The sequence below is a fragment of the Puma concolor genome, chromosome E1 (assembly GCF_028749965.1).
Source record: "Puma concolor isolate L17-30 chromosome E1, mPumCon1.1.hap2, whole genome shotgun sequence".
In the NCBI taxonomy this organism is placed as follows: Eukaryota; Metazoa; Chordata; class Mammalia; order Carnivora; family Felidae; genus Puma; species Puma concolor.
The window spans coordinates 45,027,372-45,046,017 of record NC_141680.1 but is presented as its reverse complement, the minus strand read 5'-3'; the positions used below and the strand labels follow the sequence as shown (position 1 = coordinate 45,046,017).

Sequence of the window (18,646 nt, the reverse complement as noted above, 5' to 3'; positions counted from 1 at the left end):
TTGCTGCCTGCTACAGTTCATTCATTCATTTGCTCAATAAACGCTCCTTGAGCCCCCACTGTGTACCCATCATGGGCTGGGCCCTGGAGTGCAACACGAGTTAAGGAGGCCCCACCTGCATTAGTGACCTGTTGTCGTGTAACCAGTCATCAGGACACAGGGGCTTAAAACGACAGTACTCTGTTGTTACACCTCCTGGTTTCTAACGGTCTGGACTTAGGACAGGGCATGGCTGGGATGGGTCACCTCTGCTCCATGATGCTAGAGCCTCAGCCGGAAGATTCCACGGCCGGGGAGGAGAATCATCTGGAGATTCACTCCCATGTCTGGTGCTTGATGTCCGCTGCGCTCCTTAGCTGGGGCTGTCCACTGGAACGTCTACACAAGGCTTCCTCGCAGCCTCATGTTCCAAGAGTGAGTGGCCCGAGAGAGAGAGCCAGGTGGGAGCTGCATCCTTTCTGTGGCCAAGCCTTGGAAGTCACAGGACATCTTTCTGCAGTCTCAAGCCTCCCCCCCACTCCCCCACAGTGTGTCATCCATCAGCCACAGTGTGACGAAAGAGCAGGTGGGGTGGGATAAACCCATGGGTGTGGCCATCTGAGGGAAGCACAGTCGGCCACACTCCCCTTGAACAACGCGCCCATCTAGCTCACAACAGTAAAATACTCAAACTCTGTCGCCATAGGTACCAGGTAGCATCTACTCGCTGGGGGAAGCAATGGCACCGAATCCCTGGATGAGTCAGATTTGACCAGGTGCAGCTTGGGAGGAAGGTCTCCGAGGGAACAGTGTGAGCAAAGGGGTGTGCCCTAGTGGGGGCAGGGCTCGGGCTTGGGCTTGAAGGCCAGGTACGGGGTATCTGAAAGCAGGTTCATTACTCTCTGCCCTGCTCCGTTCCCCACCCCTCTGCACAGGAGAACGTCCCTCTGTGTGCTCAGACGCCCCTGAGCTCGGGGGCAGGATGGCCCTGAGCAGCAGAGGCTGGCAGGATGGGGGCCGCCCCGGCATCTTGCCTGTCTCAGACCCTGTGCGGCAGCCTGGGAAAGTCCTGGGCTTGTCTCTGGGCGCGGGGGTGGGGACGGGGGACGGGTACCCTGTGCCACGGCAGGTCAGTTCAGTGGGCTGACACTTGGGGCTGAGATGAAAACGTCGGGTTCCAAAGCCCAGAACAGAGGGAAAGTGGAGCTGGAAGGGGTCCCTAGGGACCACCACGGCTGACCTCAGGGAAAGTGACTTGCCAGGGATCATTCAGCCAGTCGGTAATGGTCGGTCTGGAATCAGAGTGGAGGTCACCTACTCCCGGGCCAGTGTCCCGCCATTCCTGCTGCCTGTGGGCCACCTCCCCGGGCCATCTTGGCCTGGTGCTAGTTTGTGGCCCTCAGCCCAACTACAATCCCCTGGCCTGGCACTGTCCCATATTCTCGCCAGGCACAGCTAACTGGGGTGGCAGGAGCCATACCAAAGGCTTTTCGGATTTGAGGGCCTCTCCCGAGCCCCTCAGATACTGACGTGAACTGGCACACACATTGCCGGCTTGTGATGTCCCGTAGGGGACGCAGACGGCGGTGGACAGAGCCCATGACCACGGCTGGAATGGTGGGTTCCAGAGCGAAGCCTGGCAGTGGGTGTCATTCTCCCCGTTACCCACTGAACTATATCTCATCCATCCAGAGTCAGTTTCTATGGCAACAGCAGAGTCCTTACCCATCATTTTCATCTGTAAAGATCCACCCCAGCTGCCTGAGGCCGGGCTCCTTGCCCAGCTGCACACCGGGCCCAGCTCCGCATCCCAGGTGTAATGGTGAATCGGCAGCCTGCCAGCCGGGACCTCCTGGGAGGTGCCTGGTAACCGGCATAGCCCTTGAAAATGACCGCATAATCACTTCTTAACCGGGTTAGGAACTTGCTTCCAGTGGCCCCCTCTTGCTTCTGCGTCAGTCACCTCCCTCTTCTCCTCTGGAGCTTACCATCGAAGACCTCCATTCCCTTCTGCCCAGCCTCCAGAGCAAGATAATGCTAATCGAGGCTGCTCCGAAGCCAGCCGCTAACCTGCTAACCCCGGGGAGAGGGGAGCCTCCAGTCTTTGCCACCCGGGTACGCTCAGGGATGAAACCCCGCCTCCGTGGCCCCAGGGCCAGAGAGCACTCTGTGTGTGGTCCGCGCACCCCACCCGCCAGCCCTGTTGTCGGCCTTGGCGGGGGCGCTTCCCCCTCTAACCACCACCACCTTGACAACCCAGTTCCAAGCCCACGCCCGCCAGGAAGTCTTCCTTTCTACACCGCTTTCCTCTGCATCCTCTCTGCATGCCTGTATTTGGTTTCTGCAACATAGCTCGGGGCGCCTGGGTGGTTCAGTCCGTTGAGCGTCCGACTTCGGCTCAGGTCATGATCTCACGGTCTGTGAGTTCGAGCCCCGCGTGGGGCTCTGTGCCGGCCGCTCAGAGCCTGGAACCTGTTTCGGATTCTGTGTCTCCCTCTCTCTCTGCCCCTCCCCTGCTCATGCTCACTCTCTCTCGCTCGCTCGCTCTCTCTCTCTCTCTGTCAAAAATAAATAAACATAAAAAAATAATAATAATAAAATCCTAACAGCTTCAGGATCTTTCTGACCTTGAAGAAAGGGCAAATGAAGATACTGTGCCACCACTTCAGAAGCAGAGCCTGAAATTCTTCTGTGCTTTAGAGGTGGTGTTGCCATCCTATGAGTGCCGAAGTCCCGGAGCTGGCATGGCCGAGGAGCCTTTGGATAACCTGGAGGAAGGTCCGTTTACGGTGGGGGTGGGGGTGGAGGGGAGGCAGAATCCCTCTTTCTCTCTAAAAACTCATCTTTTCAGATACATCATCCAGCCCTCCCCCTTGCTAAGCTCCTAAAGCCCTAGGCAGAGTTTTTCTGGCCTACGGTACAGGCTTTTATCTCAGGCAATACCTGAAAGAACCTTTAACTTTAAAATTCTAAAGCTGACTTTCTGCCAAGAAGTTTAGGAGGAGGGAAGTAATGTTTTTCCCATTTTTGGTTAAGAATTCACCTTGTGCTAAAATAGTCCTTCAAATACATATCTCTTGCAGCCTGCAGTGATCCCAGCAAAGTGATCATCTAAAGACTTAAATAAACTCTTGTGTGAATGTTGAGTCCTTTGCCTCCTATCAAAGGGCTGGAGTGTAAAGAGTCAAATACAGATGCCTAGAAAAGGTATTCCCATTGGTACTGTGTTTTCTCCCAGTGCCTACAGCACTTAGGCTTAGGGTTTTCCGGGAGGGGCAGGGCTGTTAGCAAGGCTAAGGGAGTAAGACTCCCTTGGGTGATGCCCAGGAAGAGACCAGGCGGTCATGTGCACTACCACCGAACCTTTCTCCCCATGTGACTCCAGCCCTTGATGCACAGGAGAGTAGGGTCTGCAGTAGGGTCTGAAACTAGAGTTTCCGCCTGTCCATTTGAAATCTACGAGCGATGTGAGATCTGTGCCACTTTCTTGGCTTGAGTCTCCCTTTTGGTACTTCCAAAACTTCTGGAGTAGATCAGGGCAGTCAAAATGTGCCCTGCCAGGATATACCTACAGCAGAGTCATTCAGCCTTGTGTTGTGCCTGCCCTTACTTGCTAAGATAATGAACGACGAATCATGGATGTATTTTCACCTTTACACATATAACCCCCAAATCAGTTATCATTCAGATAGGCATGTTAAATCCATTTGTTTTGGTTGGATGCAGGGCCATTATCATTTCTTATGAAAAGGCGGACAATCCAGAAGCTTGCTATTCAGAAGGCTGTGTCAGATGCATTCCAGAAACTGTTGATTGTGATTTTAGGTAAGACTTACTTGATTGTCCTTGCAGTATATCAGTTTCAACGAGCAAATAAACTCATTTTGAAAAGTTAATTGGATGAAAACACTTCATATTCTTTTATTCACCAAATGCTTTCAAAGCAGTAGTCTCAAACTTGTTCTTTGTGGCATTTGTGAGAAAAATGACCACAAATATTTTTGTCCCCAGTATATAGATATACAGTGATTTACCTCTGTCCACACAGAAAGTGTTTGACCCAGTCTTCTTTCTTGATTGTTTGCTCATAACACAGAATGCTATTGTGAGTATAAGCTTTGGGGGCACGTGTGTGGCTCAATCAGTTAAGCGTCCAGTTGTTGATTTCAGCTCAGGTCGTGATCTCACGATTTGTGAGATTGAGCCCCATGTCGGGCTCTGTGCTGACAGCGTGGAGCTTGCTTGGGATTCTTTCTCTACCTCTCTCTCTGCCTCTCCCTGACTCTCACATGCCATGTGCTCTCTCTCTCTCAAAAAAACAAAAAAAACAAAAAAAAAAAACTTTGAAGCTTTGGACGTCTGGTGTTGAATATTAGCTCTGTCTCCTAGATTTCTTATGCAATTTTAGGTTTTATAGTCAGATTTGAAATATTTAATCTCTCTAAGCTGCAATTTCTCTATCTGCCAAGTGAAGGTAATCATTCAACTTACCTCATGGGGGATGAATTGTAAGAGCAAATGAGATGATGGAAAAGTTAAAAAAATTTTTTTTTTCAACGTGTATTTATTTTTGGGACAGAGAGAGACAGAGCATGAACGGGGGAGGGGCAGAGAGAGAGAGGGAGACACAGAATCGGAAACAGGCTCCAGGCTCCGAGCCATCAGCCCAGAGCCCGACGCGGGGCTCGAACTCACGGACCGCGAGATCGTGACCTGGCTGAAGTCGGACGCTTAACCGACTGCGCCACCCAGGCGCCCCGAGATGATGGAAAAGTTTAAAACTATCCCTGAAACATGGTAAGCAGAGAAAATATGTTAACTTGTTATCATCGTCTTCCTGTTGGAGAATTTATTAGATTATGTTTTTGGAATCCATTCAGCTTCAGTTTTTGTTTTTGGCACTGACCTATTGGGTGAATATGATTCTTATATTAGGGTCAGCTATATTTTTGTGAACCTTGAAAGTGGTCAGGCTATTGAATAGCATCGATTGTGTTCTCTATTGCGTTCTACAATGGTGTGAATGTTACAGGCTGTGCTCCAAGGGAACTTTATAATTAGTAATGAGTCCCCAGACAATCGCCCCCCCCCCCCCACCCCGCCCTCGCCGCTTCACAGTCTTGCAGGCTTAGAGACTAAGAAAGCCTAGCTAAGTTTCAGAGGCCTTATTTGCCCATAAGAGTTGACCCTGGATTGGTCTCAGGCTTCCAGCCTGGACAGCTCTTGCAGTGAAAGTTGACTTCCCTGGTCATCAGGTAGAATCTCCATTAGCTGTCAATTCTGAGTAACAACCTTTAAGAACCAAACTAAACCTTTGGGTTGCTGACCTCTCCCTAACATGCTATGGTATCCCTTGTACACGATCAAAATGTTGTAGCTGTACTTTGCCTTAAGGGGAATTGTATTGTCTATAAGGGACATGGGCCAGTTTCTGCCAATAAACTGTCCAAGCGCATTCTCTCCCTCCCCCCTCCCCCTCCCCCTCCCCCTCTCTCCAAAGCATTGTTCATTGTATCTGGTGGGATTTTGTTTCCGGGGAGTAGACACTGGCCTTGTTTCTAATATGAAGTATCAGCTATAGTCCATGGTCTCTATTCCAGAACTCACACTGACCTCTACCTAATGCCTTACTGTCTAGTCATCTGATTTTGAACATTGTTGTTTCCATAGTTTTAACTTCCTGTGTCATTATTCCTTAGTTCCTATCTCTTAAGATGATAGCGTTTTTGAACCACACAGTCGTTAACTTCATGTGTAGTTTTTCACACATAGTTATGATTAAAAACTGAAGTGTGAGATGAGAAAACTTCTAGGAAAATGCTTTTATTTTCTGCTTTTATAAATAAAAAGAATGTCTAGTTATTGGGTGCTATCATTGTATACAGCTAGTTTTAGAACAAGGAAAATTCTGAATTGATCTTGTTAACTTTATTGATTTTTTAAATGTTTATTTTTGAGAGAGTAAGCAGGGGAGAGGCAGAGAGAGGGGGACAGAGGATCTGAAGTGTGCTCTGGTGCTTACAGCAGAGACCCTGGTATGGGGCTTGAACTCATGAGGCATGGGATCATGACCTAAGCTGAAGTCAGACGCTTAACTGACTGAGCCATCCAGGCGCCCTCTTTTTTTTTTTTTTTTTTTCCAATCCTTATTCACTTTATTTCAGAAAGTGGTAAAATAGCTGTGGAATACAGACCCTGTGAAGAGATCACAGATGCCAGTACTGAAGACGAGCTACAGGATTTAATTCAAGTATGTGGAGATTAAAGTTCAGGGGTGACATAGCCACTGTAGCCATAATGTAAAGCAACCAGCAGAATTTGGAAGACTTTGGCATTAGCTCTTTGGGAAATGTGAAACTCAGAAACTGCTTTTGACTGCAGGGGATTTCTGGGGCTTTTCCTGAAGTCCTGATCCTTGGCTCTGACCCCTTATTTGAAATTTGGAGAGCAAATTTCATCAGAGCACTCCCACAGTTGTGGACATAGGAGAGGACACAAGCCTTTTAGAGCTCCCCTCAAACAGAATCTCAAGGATTTGGGAACAGAGTAACTATGGCCTTAAATGTGATTATACTACAGCGTTTGAAACCATTATGTCATTCAAATAGGATGTGTCACCCAGATGTCGGCATCTCATATATATCTTGCATGAATATCTTGCTGAAGAACTTTTCTGTAAATCACTCACGTGGATGCCCTGAATTAGGGATTAAGTTGCCAAAATAATTTCTTTTTTTTTTTAATATATGAAATTTATTGTCAAATTGGTTTCCATACAACACCCAGTGCTCATCCCAAAAGGTGCCCTCCTCAATACCCATCACCCACCCTCCCCCTCCCTCCCACCCCCATCAACCCTCAGTTTGTTCTCAGTTCTCAACAGTCTCTTATGCTTTGGCTCTCTCCCACTCTAACCTCTTTTTTTTTTTTTCCTTCCCCTCCCCCATGGGTTTCTGTTAAGTTTCTCAGGATCCACATAAGAGTGAAATCATATGGTATCTGTCTTTCTCTGTATGGCTTATTTCACTTAGCATCACACTCTCCAGTTCCATCCACGTTGCTATAAAAGGCCATATTTCATTTTTTCTCATTGCCACGTAGTATTCCATTGTGTATATAAACCACAATTTCTTTATCCATTCATCAGTTGATGGACATTTAGGCTCTTTCCATAATTTGTTTGGCTATTATTGAGAGTGCTGCTATAAACATTGGGGTACAAGTGCCCTTATGCATCAGTACTCCTGTATCCCTTGGATAAATTCCTAGCAGTGCTATTGCTGGGTCATAGGGTAGGTCTATTTTTAATTTTCTGAGGAACCTCCACACTGCTTTCCAGAGTGGCTGCACCAATTTGCATTCCCACCAACAGTGCAAGAGGGTTCCCGTTTCTCCACATCCTCTCCAGCATCTATAGTCTCCTGATTTGTTCATTTTGGCCACTCTGACTGGCGTGAGGTGATATCTGAGTGTGGTTTTGATTTGTATTTCCCTGATAAGGAGCGACATTGAACATCTTTTCATGTGCCTGTTGGCCATCCGGATGTCTTCTTTAGAGAAGTGTCTATTCATGTTTTCTGCCCATTTCTTCACTGGGTTATTTGTTTTTCGGGTGTGGAGTTTGGTGAGCTCTTTATAGATTTTGGATACTAGCCCTTTGTCCAAATGATATGTCATTTGCAAATATATTTTCCCATTCCGTTGGTTGCCTTTTAGTTTTGTTGGTTGTTTCCTTTGCTGTGCAGAAGCTTTTTATCTTCATAAGGTCCCAGTAATTCACTTTTGCTTTTAATTCCCTTGCCTTTGGGGATGTGTCGAGTAAGAGATTGCTACGGCTGAGGTCAGAGAGGTCTTTTCCTGCTTTCTCCTCTAAGGTTTTGATGGTTTCCTGTCTCCCATTCAGGTCCTTTATCCATTTTGAGTTTCTTTTTGTGAATGGTGTGAGAAAGTGGTCTAGTTTCAACCTTCTGCATGTTGCTGTCCAGTTCTCCCAGCACCATTTGTTAAAGAGACTGTCTTTTTTCCATTGGATGTTCTTTCCTGCTTTGTCAAAGATGAGTTGGCCATACAAAGATTACAGCTTTGTAGTAGAGGCTAAAGTCTGGGATTATGATGCCTCCTGCTTTGGTCTTCTTCTTCAAAATTACTTTGGCTATTTGGGGCCTTTTGTGGTTCCATATGAATTTTAGGATTGCTTGTTCTAGCTTCGAGAAGAATGCTGGTGCAATTTTGATTGGGATTGCATTGAATGTGTAGATAGCTTTGAGTAGTATGGACATTTTGACAATATCCTTCCAATCCATGAGCAGGGAATGTCTTTCCATTTCTTTAAATCTTCTTCAATTACCTTCATAAGTTTCCTATAGTTTTCAGCATACAGATCTTTTACATCTTTGGTTAGATTTATTCCTAGGTATTTTATGCTTCTTGGTGCAGTTGTGAATGGGATCAGTTTCTTTATTTGTCTCTCTGTTGCTTCATTGTTAGTGTATAAGAATGCAACTGATTTCTTGATTTCTGATACATTGATTTTGTATCCTGCAACTTTGCTGAATTCATGTATCAGTTCTAGGAGACTTTTGGTGGAGTCTATCGGATTTTCTTTTGGCTTCCAGTAGCATGATAAATAGTTCTCCATCCCCTCACTCTCAATCTAAAGGTGTTCTCAGGTCTAAAATGAGTCTCTTGTAGACAGCAAATAGATGGGTCTTGTTTTTTTATCCATTCTGATACCCTATGTCTTTTGGTTGGCGCATTTAATCCATTTACATTCAGTGTTATCATAGAAAGATACGGGTTTAGAGTCATTGTGATGTCTGTATGTTTTATGCTTGTAGCGATGTCTCTGGTACTTTGTCTCACAGGGTCCCCCTTAGGATCTCTTGTAGGGCTGGTTTAGTGGTGACAAATTCCTTCAGTTTTTGTTTGTTTGGGAAGACCTTTATCTCTCCTTCTATTCTAAATGACAGACTTGCTGGATAAAGGATTCTCGGCTGCATACTTTTTCTGTTTAGCACACTGAAGATCTCGTGCCAATTCTTTCTGGACTGCCAAGTTTCAAAAGAGAGATCAGTCACGAGTCTTATAGGTCTCCCTTTATATGTAAGGGCACGTATATGTGAAAGGCTGCTTTCAGAATTTTCTCTTTATCCTTGTATTTTGCCAGTTTCACTATGATATGTCGTGCAGAAGATCGATTCAAGTTACGTCTGACGGGAGATCTCTGTGCCTCTTGGATTTCAATGCCTTTTTCCTTCCCCAGTTCAGGGAAGTTCTCAGCTATAATTTCTTCAAGTACCCTTTCAGCACCTTTCCCTCTCTCTTCCTCCTTTGAGATACCAATTATGCGTATATTATTTCTTTTTAGTGTATCGCTTAGTTCTCTAATTTTCCCCTCATACTCCTGGATTTTTTTATCTCTCTTTCTCTTAGCTTCCTCTTTTTCCATAACTTTATTCTCTAGTTCACCTATTCTCTCCTCTGCCTCTTCAATCCGAGCTGTCGTCGTTTCCATTTTGTTTTGCATTTCGTTTAAAGCGCTTTTCAGCTCCTCATGACTGTTCCTTAGTCCCTTGATCTCTGTAGCAAGAGATTCTCTGCTGTCCTCTATACTGTTTGCAAGCCCAGCGATTAATTTTATGACTATTATTCTAAATTCACTTTCTGTTATATTATTTAAATCCTTTTTGATCAGCTCATTAGCTGTTGTTATTTCCTGGAGATTCTTCTGAGGGGAATTCTTCCGCTTGGTCATTTTGGATAGTCCCTGGAGTGGTGAGGACCTGCAGGGCACTTCCCCTGTGCTGTGGTGTATAACTGGAGTTGGTGGGCGGGGCCGCAGTCCGACCTGATGTCTGCCCCCAGCCCACCGCTGGGGCCACAGTCAGACTGGTGTGTGCCTTCTCTTCTCCTCTCCTAGGGGCAGGATTCACTGTAGGGTGGCGTGGCCCATCTGGGGTACTTGCACACTGCCAGGCTTGTGATGCTGGGGATCTGGCGTATTAGCTGGGGTGGGTAGGCAAGGTGCACGGGGGCAGGAGGGGCAGGCTTAGCTCGCTTCTCCTTAGGTGATCCACTTCAGGAGGGGCCCCTCTTCCGTGGGCCTCTCATCTGCGCTTGGCTCTGGAGACTCCGTTCTGCTATTCCTCTGGCGGTTTTCTGTTTATTTAGGCAGGTGTAGTTGGGATCTAAGTGATTAGGTCCCAAGTTTAAACGTCCAATCTTTCCAAAAAATTGGAAACTGCCCAACAGCAGGAGAAGAGCTTAGACGAGGTTGAGAGTGTGGGGAAAAAGTTCCTGAGAGTGAACAAGGTCATCAAGGGCCCAAAGGGCATACGGAAAAGGCACTTAAAAGAACTGAGACGTCAGAACATCCAGAGGAAACAGAACACCCAGCCGTCTGTGGAGAACATGGCCAAGGAAAGAAGGCTGAGGAGACCATCCCCAGGGAGGCTTCACGTGGCGCACAGGCCCAGCAAATTTGTGGGAAGCTCCTTCAATACAGAGCCTTCGTTCGTAGATGAGCACAAGGCAGCAGTCTCTTCTTTCCTGAAGCAATACTTTTTGGACAGGCCTTGTGCCACCCCCGCTGCCAAGAAAAGAAGGCTCAGGAGACCATCCCCAGGGGAGCTTCACGTGGCGCACAGGCCCAGCAAATTAGTGGGAAGCTCCAATACAGAGTCGTTAAAGAATAGTTAACTTTCATCCTATCTCTGTTTTCTAAAAACATTGTTCTTTCCCTTTTTTTAGCTCACAAAAGAAGTTCCAGGCTATGGCTATAACAACAAACTCATCTTGGCAATATCTGTGACTGTAGTAGTGATGATTTTGATCATAGTTTTCTGTCTCATTGAGGTAAGGACAACAATTAATTCAGATTCCCAGACTATATTCCTTCTTTATAATAGATTCAGAACCCACAAACTGAAAATCAAAGCCACTTTCCCACCTATCACGACCTGATATCCCTCTTCAGTCTGGAGGAAGGAGATAGGCTTTGTCCTTTCATTGCAAAGTATATTCCAGGGATTTTAAAAGGAACCCCACTGCCGGGAGACATCTGTGGATTGTAACCAAGATAACAAGCCATTAGCTTGTTCTGAGACATTAGGTCTAAGAAGGCCACAGTTGACACGATAGTAAAATTTCTTCAACTCAAAAAAATTATGTCGATTCGATGCACTCACCAGTCATCCTCCTCCTACCACTGATTTCTTTCCTCGTTGGCTAAAATGATGAGAGAGAAATAGTCTTCACCTTCATGGAGCTATCAGTCATCTCGGAAGAAAGGGCATGGCTTAGAGATAAAAGTGTCATCTTGTTGATTAATTAGATGTACCTACAGCTCTCTCCTCCACTTCGCAAGGCATTGTGTAGACAGGTTCAGTTAAAACCCTGCAGCTAAAATCCTGCATCAGGCTACTCAAAGCTTGTCATAATTACAGTTGCCTATTCCTGGAGCTTGCCTGTTTACCTTTTATTCAATTATGTATGAATTGAATATATATTCAATATATTTATTCAAATATACATATGCTTATTATATATATATGTGTGTATATATATATATATATATATATATATATATATATATATATATTGCCATCTGTCATGGCAACCCTCCATTTCAGCCAAAGCAGCCCCCCACCATCCCGTAGTCAGACCATGCCCATTCCTACTTTTGTTGGTGACTTTGCCCACTTGAAATTCCTTTATTTCACTCTGCTGGTGGAAGTCCCATGAGCCTTCAAAAGCCAACTCGAGTTCATCTTTCTTCACAAAGCCTTCCCCGAATACTGTAATACTCCTGGACCTAGTCCTTCTGTGAGATTGTCACCATTTCTTAGGGTCTACAGTGACGCATTCCCCTCCCCTGATAACAAAAATATGCTAAACAGTTTGTTAAAAGGCAGCTCCTCAAGAGAGAAATATCAAGGTCATGGATCAGAGCAGAGATATGTAAGGCTTCCTGGTCTCTCAGACTCGAGTAAAACCTGACTGGATGTATTAACTGCTAAGGAGAAACATGTCTGTCTTCTGGAGGGTTGGTCAGTAGTAAAGGCATAGAAATGGTGAGGAAGAGACCAACATGGGCAGTGCCCACCTAGCCTTGCCTAAGAGTAGAGATGGCACCTCAGGCAGCAGATGAGAGTCAGGCCCACCAGCCGGGCTGTGCCCGCGGGGCAGATGGATGGATCTAGCTACCTCAGTCCTTTCCATTAAACACTGGATTCAGCTAATTACTTTTCTTCCACTTCTCTTCTCACCAAATAGCCTTCTGATTATACTTCAGCGTGCCACAGAGGCCTGTCTCCACAGGAGGTAATGCCCAATCATGTAGACACAGATGCCCTATCTATGGAACGGATGTTTTCCTTATTGTCAAGTCTTGACCTGACATTCTGATTTTGATCAATCCTGTGACATTGGTGAGGTGATATTGCCTCCATGTAGAAAGAAGTGCGTTCTCTCTTGATGAGATCAGAGTCTGATTTCTCAGCCTAAGAGCCTAGGAACTAGCGTGGGGTCAGCTTACCATGACCTCTGGGAAGAGAAATCATTGGCCATTGTCCAGTCAGTACTCTGCATCTTGAGGTGGCCTGCAGCCTTTTGCTTTTGGGGAAGTTCTATAAACTCCTATTGCTGTTTTAAATTCCTATGTGGTTTAACCTTGTGTGTATATTTTTTTATGTGGTTTCATTATTTCCTCTCCCTACTTAGATGATACACTTTTTGAGGTCAGAGACCATGCAGTTTTTTTCCTGTAGTGGACAATAATGATGTTCAAAGGAAGAGATGAGGCATTGTGTCAATTTCACAAGGAGGAATAATGCAACCTAATATTTATGTGAAGTAGCCTACAGAGTCCAGCAATAGACAGATCCGTGGGTGACTAGGACTTTTGAAATGTTACCTTTTAGAGGCGCCTGGGTGGCTCAGTTGGTTAAGCGTCCTACTTTGGCTCAGGTCATAATTTCATGGTTCAGGAGTTCGAGCCCTGTGTTGGGCTCTGTGCTGACAGCTCAGAACCTGGAGCCTGCTCTGGATTCTGTGTGTGTGTCTCTCTCTCTTTGCCCCTCTCTCACTCTTACTCTCTCTCTCTGTCACTCTCAAAAATAAATAAACATTGAAATGTTACCTTTTAGTATTCAAATCAGTGGACGAAAATAAATAAATGGTAGTAGAACAACTGCTTAATTATTTGGGAGGAAAATAACAACAGATCCCTATTTCTCACCTTAAAAAAACATATTTCAGTCAATGTAAAAAAAGAGAAACAAGAACCCGCCCAAGTATTAGAAGAAAATAGAATCAATACTTTTATGATCTTGTGGTGAGAAAAAGCTTTGTGACCTGATACCACATGCAGAAACATTTGATAGATTTGATCGTCTTGTCTGATTTATGCTTGGAATAAACCAGACATCTGATTTAATCCCCACAGTCCTGTGAGGATGATATCACCATCCTTCTTTCATACATAGAAGGGGATCAGCTTAAGGCCCCTGTGGCAAAACCCAAAGCAGAACCCAGCTGTGCCTGCAGTCAGCCTGTCTCCTATCCCACGGTTCCGTCTCCTTCACGATAAAAACACTGACAAATATTTGAAACATTGAAATTCAGTGAAAGCCCTTGAAAGGATGAATATATCTCATATGAAGAGAGTTTTATAAATCAACAGGAAGAGGACAAACAATCCAGGGGATCAAGGGGGCAAGGACTACGATGAACAGGAGGGTGTGGACAGTCCGTCACCATATCTACCTCATGGCTTATGGGACATGGGTCTTGTTAACAAGGCCTTTTCGCCTCATGGTATAAAAACAGTCTCTGATATTTTCTTCTGTACTCTTATAATATTTGTTGTGATTTATTTATTTTTAATCTGTATGGAATCTGTGTGGTGTTTTGGTACGGTCGAGGTAGGGGATCTAACTTTTTTCCCTTACGTAAAGATCCAGTTACTTTAAAATCTTTTATTGAATGGTTCATTCTTTCTTCATGGATCTAAAATACTATTTTTATCTGGACTCTATTCTATCAATCTGGTTTTCTTTTCCTGTATCAGTATCACGCTACATACTTAACTGCAGTTGCTCCGTAAGAACGTATTTTAATGTCTGCTCTGTGATCTTCTTTTTCATACAGTTTGTAGCTATGCTTGCACATTTTCTCTACCAAATGTCAGCTGGCCAGTTTTTGTTTAAAAAACTGTCTTGGGATTTGAATGGGATTGCCTTGACTTTGTAGGTTAATTTGAAGGGAACTGACATCTTTACACTATTCTAGGAAAATAGTGTCTCACATCATGTATTCGTTTCTTCTTTTTTTTTTTTTTTAATTTTTTTTTTCAACGTTTATTTATTTTTGGGACAGAGAGAGACAGAGCATGAACAGGGGAGGGGCAGAGAGAGAGGGAGACACAGAATCGGAAACAGGCTCCAGGTTCTGAGCCATCAGCCCAGAGCCTGACGCGGGGCTCGAACTCACGGAGCGCGAGATCGTGACCTGGCTGAAGTCTGACTCTTAACCGACTGCGCCACCCAGGCGCCCCTGTATTCGTTTCTTCTTAATGTCCTTCAGAAGAGCTTTAGTGTTTTCATCTCATAGGTCTTACCCATTCTTTGCTAAGTTTATTCCTAGGTACTTTATGCCTTTTTATTGATCATTGTAAATGGGATAATTCTTCCGTTTTTTGATTAATTATTTATGGAACATAGGAAAGTCATTGAGGTTTACATGTTGATCTCTTGATTTTATATCTAGCCATCTTACTGAATTCTCATATTTCTTCCAATAAAATTTTAGTTGATTCTCTTGGGCCTTTTAGTTTGTCTGTAATTTCGTATGCAAATACGTCTTAGTTCTTCCTTTCCACGACTCCATTTTTTCCCAGTGCATCAGTTAGGACCTCCTCAACACCAATGAATAACAGCAGTGATAACACACATCCTACTCTTGTCCTTGACTTTAAAACAGTGCTGCTGTTTAGGTTTCTGGTAGACACTTTTCTTTTCCTCCTCCCAAGAATTTTTATTAGGAATTATCTGTCGAATGTTATCTGAGACAGTCAGTAAAACGTATTACCAGCTGCACACAAGTTAGGTGTTATTGAAGAGTCAAAGGACTATTAAACAAATTCCTGTCCTAGGAAAAGTTATCATCTCACTGGGTAGAGAAGACCTAAAATGCAAAGGAATGAATAAAGATTTGGAGGGAGTGGTTATTGTGATGGGTAACTGTGATCATGTTCTCTTCCAAAACAGATTCGTTCTCATAGAGCAGCAGCCAAGGAAGGTAAAGAAGGAAGCTCAAGGTAAATATTAGTCTGGCAATCGTTACAGTAGAATTTTAGAACTAGATTTTCAAACTCATCTATTTCAATCCCCTTGTTTTACAGCCAGGAAATCACCAAAGGCAGAAAGAATACATATTTGGCCTAATGCTTTACCTGGATCCAGCAAAGTTAGCTGCCCAGCCAAACCCGAGTTAGAATGGGACTGGCACAGAGCACCTGCTCACTAGACCTTTAAAGAAAGATCGTGGGGGGACGGGGGTGGAAATGTTCAGACCCGTTGCTGCTGGCGGTGGGCATCGGGCCTGGCCACAGACCTTCTCAGAGGCTCTGGAGAAGGGATAGGGAGGGCCAAAAGTCGTGGGGTGAAGGGGCTAGTCTTCAAGCATGATGGAAGGTGGAATACATGAGTCCGTCTATAGAGTGGGGGGGAAACTTCCTTCTTCCTCCTTCTGGTTTTCGAGGCCCCGCTCTCCATTCCCTTTATCCAGACCCAATAGAATTTGAACTGGGAGAGACCTTAGATAATCATTTATCTCTTCCTTTTATAATAATGAGATGGAGAAGGAGAAAAGGAAGATGTCTTGCCGGACGGTTGTATCACTAGTACCACTAGAACCAGAAAGAAGATGGTTCCTTTCCAGTTGGGCACGTCTCTGACTACACTGTTCTTGGGCTGTGAACTGCATTTTATGTCACAACTCAGTGCACACATACCGTATAGACATAAGTCCCTTCTAAAACAAACTTACCATACACTCTGATTCTTTCTGTTCTGTTTGAGTTTATTATTTATTTGGGGGGGGGTGGAGCAGAGAGGGAGAGAGAGAGAGAGAGAGAGAGAGAGAGAGAGAGAGAATCCCAAGCAGGTTCTACACTATCAGCACAGAGCCAGACACAGGGCTCAATGTCACAATCTGTGAGATCATCACTTGAGGCAAAATCAAGACTTGGGCTGCTCACCTGACTGAGCCACCCAGGTACCCCCTATTCCGTTTGTATGCAAAAAGAGTATTTTGTGTTTTAGCGCTAGCCGTGTGTTTTAAGGTGATTTCACGACCCACTCCCTCATCTGCCTGCAGTGTGACAGTCAGTGAGCTAGATAACTGCTGGTTGGACTCAGGCATTCACTCGGTGCGATTCATCTCGTAAGGTAAAGCAGCTAGGAAAATGGAAACACCTCCCCACCTGCCAGCAAATGATGCCTGGGAGGCTAAGCCTGGCGGGGACGGATGTAAAATGCTTCTGGAGAGAGTTAGGTGCTTCTGCCGTGTGGTCACCCAGTTTGTTGACTGCACAAGGGCACTTGGCCAAGGGCCAGAAGGGGAGCAGGGTGAAAATCCTGCCTATACTTCATGTCACGTTACATACAAAGGTCTCCCAGGGACACTGTGGGGCCATTATGGACAGACACAGGACAATTCTGAGAGCCCAGCATGTATGGAATTATTTCTGAGATCCCAGGTCTGTGTTGATTTTGCTTGCTAATAAGACTGGAGAAATACATTGTGAGAGGCATGGAAAATGGTACGAATCACTAATTGTCTGTGTGTGTGTTTCCTTCAAGGGGCTTCTTTGGATCTCTGCTGCGTAAGAGATGCTCAAAGGAAAGTGACAGTCAGGTAAATCTGAGGAGGATAAAGTACCGTGGCTGGAGAAGGCAGGGGAAACGGACCTAACATTGTCCTTTCTGTTTTCTAGGAGGGCTTTTTCTGGAGAATGCTGCCACTTTGGCTTAGGGACTTGTACAGACCTCTCAATGCCACACGCAAGAAAAACATGGCACAGAAGCTATACGACAAGGATTATTCTTATAAGGATGAGATTTTCCATATGGAACTAGGGTACGTGATTGGGGAAGATTTTCTCTAAAATGGGGAAATTATGAAGAGTCGAATTGTTCCTTTCGAGAGTCAAAGCCTTGGCATTCTTCTCCTTTTCCCAGGGAGGCTGGCAAAGCCACAGCAGAGAAGGCCACAGATTCCACTACTGAAGAGCTGGGTGACGAGAGTGAGACACTATGTGAGATTGTCACAGAGTGAACGCCGTCCTGCCTCAGGCCACCTACAAAGTTTACTTTCCGATACTGGCTTCTCAGCATTGCTTATAAAATACTTTTTCTTCTCATATTGAAATGTATAAATCCATAACCAATTCTAGCCACGTGGTAAGGAACTAAAACGTAAACAGTTCAGAATTTATCTACAGACAACAGGGGCCACGGGCGAGAGAAGCAGGACTGAAGCCAGAGTCCCTGGTGGTAGCCAGGATTTCTGCAAGACACAAATGGGCAAAGTAGGGTGAATGGGGCGTCTTTCCCTCATTTCCCTGATACAGTCAGTCTCTGGAAACCGGACAACGTATCTTCAAGGGGCTTAGACTATTAAGTTCATTCACAGCTTATTCTGGTGCTCTCTCCCCTGGCTCACCAAATACCAGTTACTCACAACGCGCTTGACCCCCTGCCCGTAGAGGATCATCTCTTTCTGGCCCCTCCGTGAGGTCTTGGGGTTGCCAGAGTATTTGGATCGCTGAGCCTACCTCCACTGTCGGGCTGAGGCCTGTCTGTCTTCCCAAGAGCTCAAACTCAGACACAAAATGTGTAGCGGGAAGTAGGGTGTTCCTCAACCTTACAAGCTAGTAGACAATTCCCATTGGGTTTTTGTGTTTGTTTTCTTTAAAAAAAAAAAAGTCCCCACCCTCAGAGAGCTAGCAGGGAGATGCTGGAGGGTTAGAGTAAAGAATGTGTGAGAGCAGTAATCACCCAGGACTGCCCTGCTCAGGCCTTTATTTCAGAAAACTTATTGGTGGGGGCACTTCCTGTTCACCTGTACCACACTAGCCTCTGCTGACCCCACTGAGGGTCGGATGCGTGCGGCTGGGCTCTCTCCAGTTCAGCCCAGCACCGCACCTACCACTGCTTTCCTACCCAGCTCGGATCAGGGCTGCACGATTCCAAGAGATAATGCAGCACAACGTGCAGAAGACGCAAACATCCCTCCACTTCTGCAGAGGAGGGCGTTAACCAGTCACATTTAGGATGTTGGGAGGAGTCGGGGTGCCTGGGTGGCTCCGTCCGTTGAGCATCCGACTTTGGCTCAGGTCATGACCTCATGGTGTGGGAGTTTGAGCCCTGCATTGGGCTCTCTGCTGTCAGCACAGAGCCCACTTCAGATCCTCTGTCTCCCTTTCTCTCTGTCCCTCCACCCAGCTCACACACTGTCTCTCAAAAATAGACAAACATTAAAAATAATGAAGTCATCTATACTTTCTGAGTAAATGAATGACAGATTTTAGAAAAAGGACGTCAGAGTCAAAATACAGTAGTGAATAAAAGAAATCCTGAATGAACAAGGTTTGATCATCTCTTTT

The 18,646-nt window shown here is 45.4% G+C and overlaps 1 protein-coding gene across 5 annotated transcripts; it reads left to right on the top strand.

The window, feature by feature from the left end:
* The first annotated feature begins 2,566 nt into the window (after window positions 1-2,566).
* LOC147574406 (RAD52 motif-containing protein 1-like) lies at window positions 2,567-18,643 on the top strand. Of its 5 annotated transcripts, XM_086685541.1 has the most exons (8): window positions 2,567-2,757; window positions 3,706-3,804; window positions 6,144-6,229; window positions 10,729-10,833; window positions 12,253-12,407; window positions 16,842-16,896; window positions 16,976-17,118; window positions 17,220-18,643. In XM_086685541.1, exons 1-5 carry the CDS (start codon window positions 2,724-2,726, stop codon window positions 12,382-12,384), a joined length of 456 nt encoding a protein of 151 aa, XP_086541667.1. In that variant the 5' UTR covers window positions 2,567-2,723; the 3' UTR covers window positions 12,385-12,407; window positions 16,842-16,896; window positions 16,976-17,118; window positions 17,220-18,643. The 5 variants fall into 5 exon arrangements, with proteins under 5 accessions (XP_086541667.1, XP_086541669.1, XP_086541670.1 ...); XM_086685543.1 differs by lacking the exon at window positions 3,706-3,804; XM_086685544.1 differs by lacking the exon at window positions 12,253-12,407.
* Window positions 18,644-18,646: the final 3 nt, after the last annotated feature.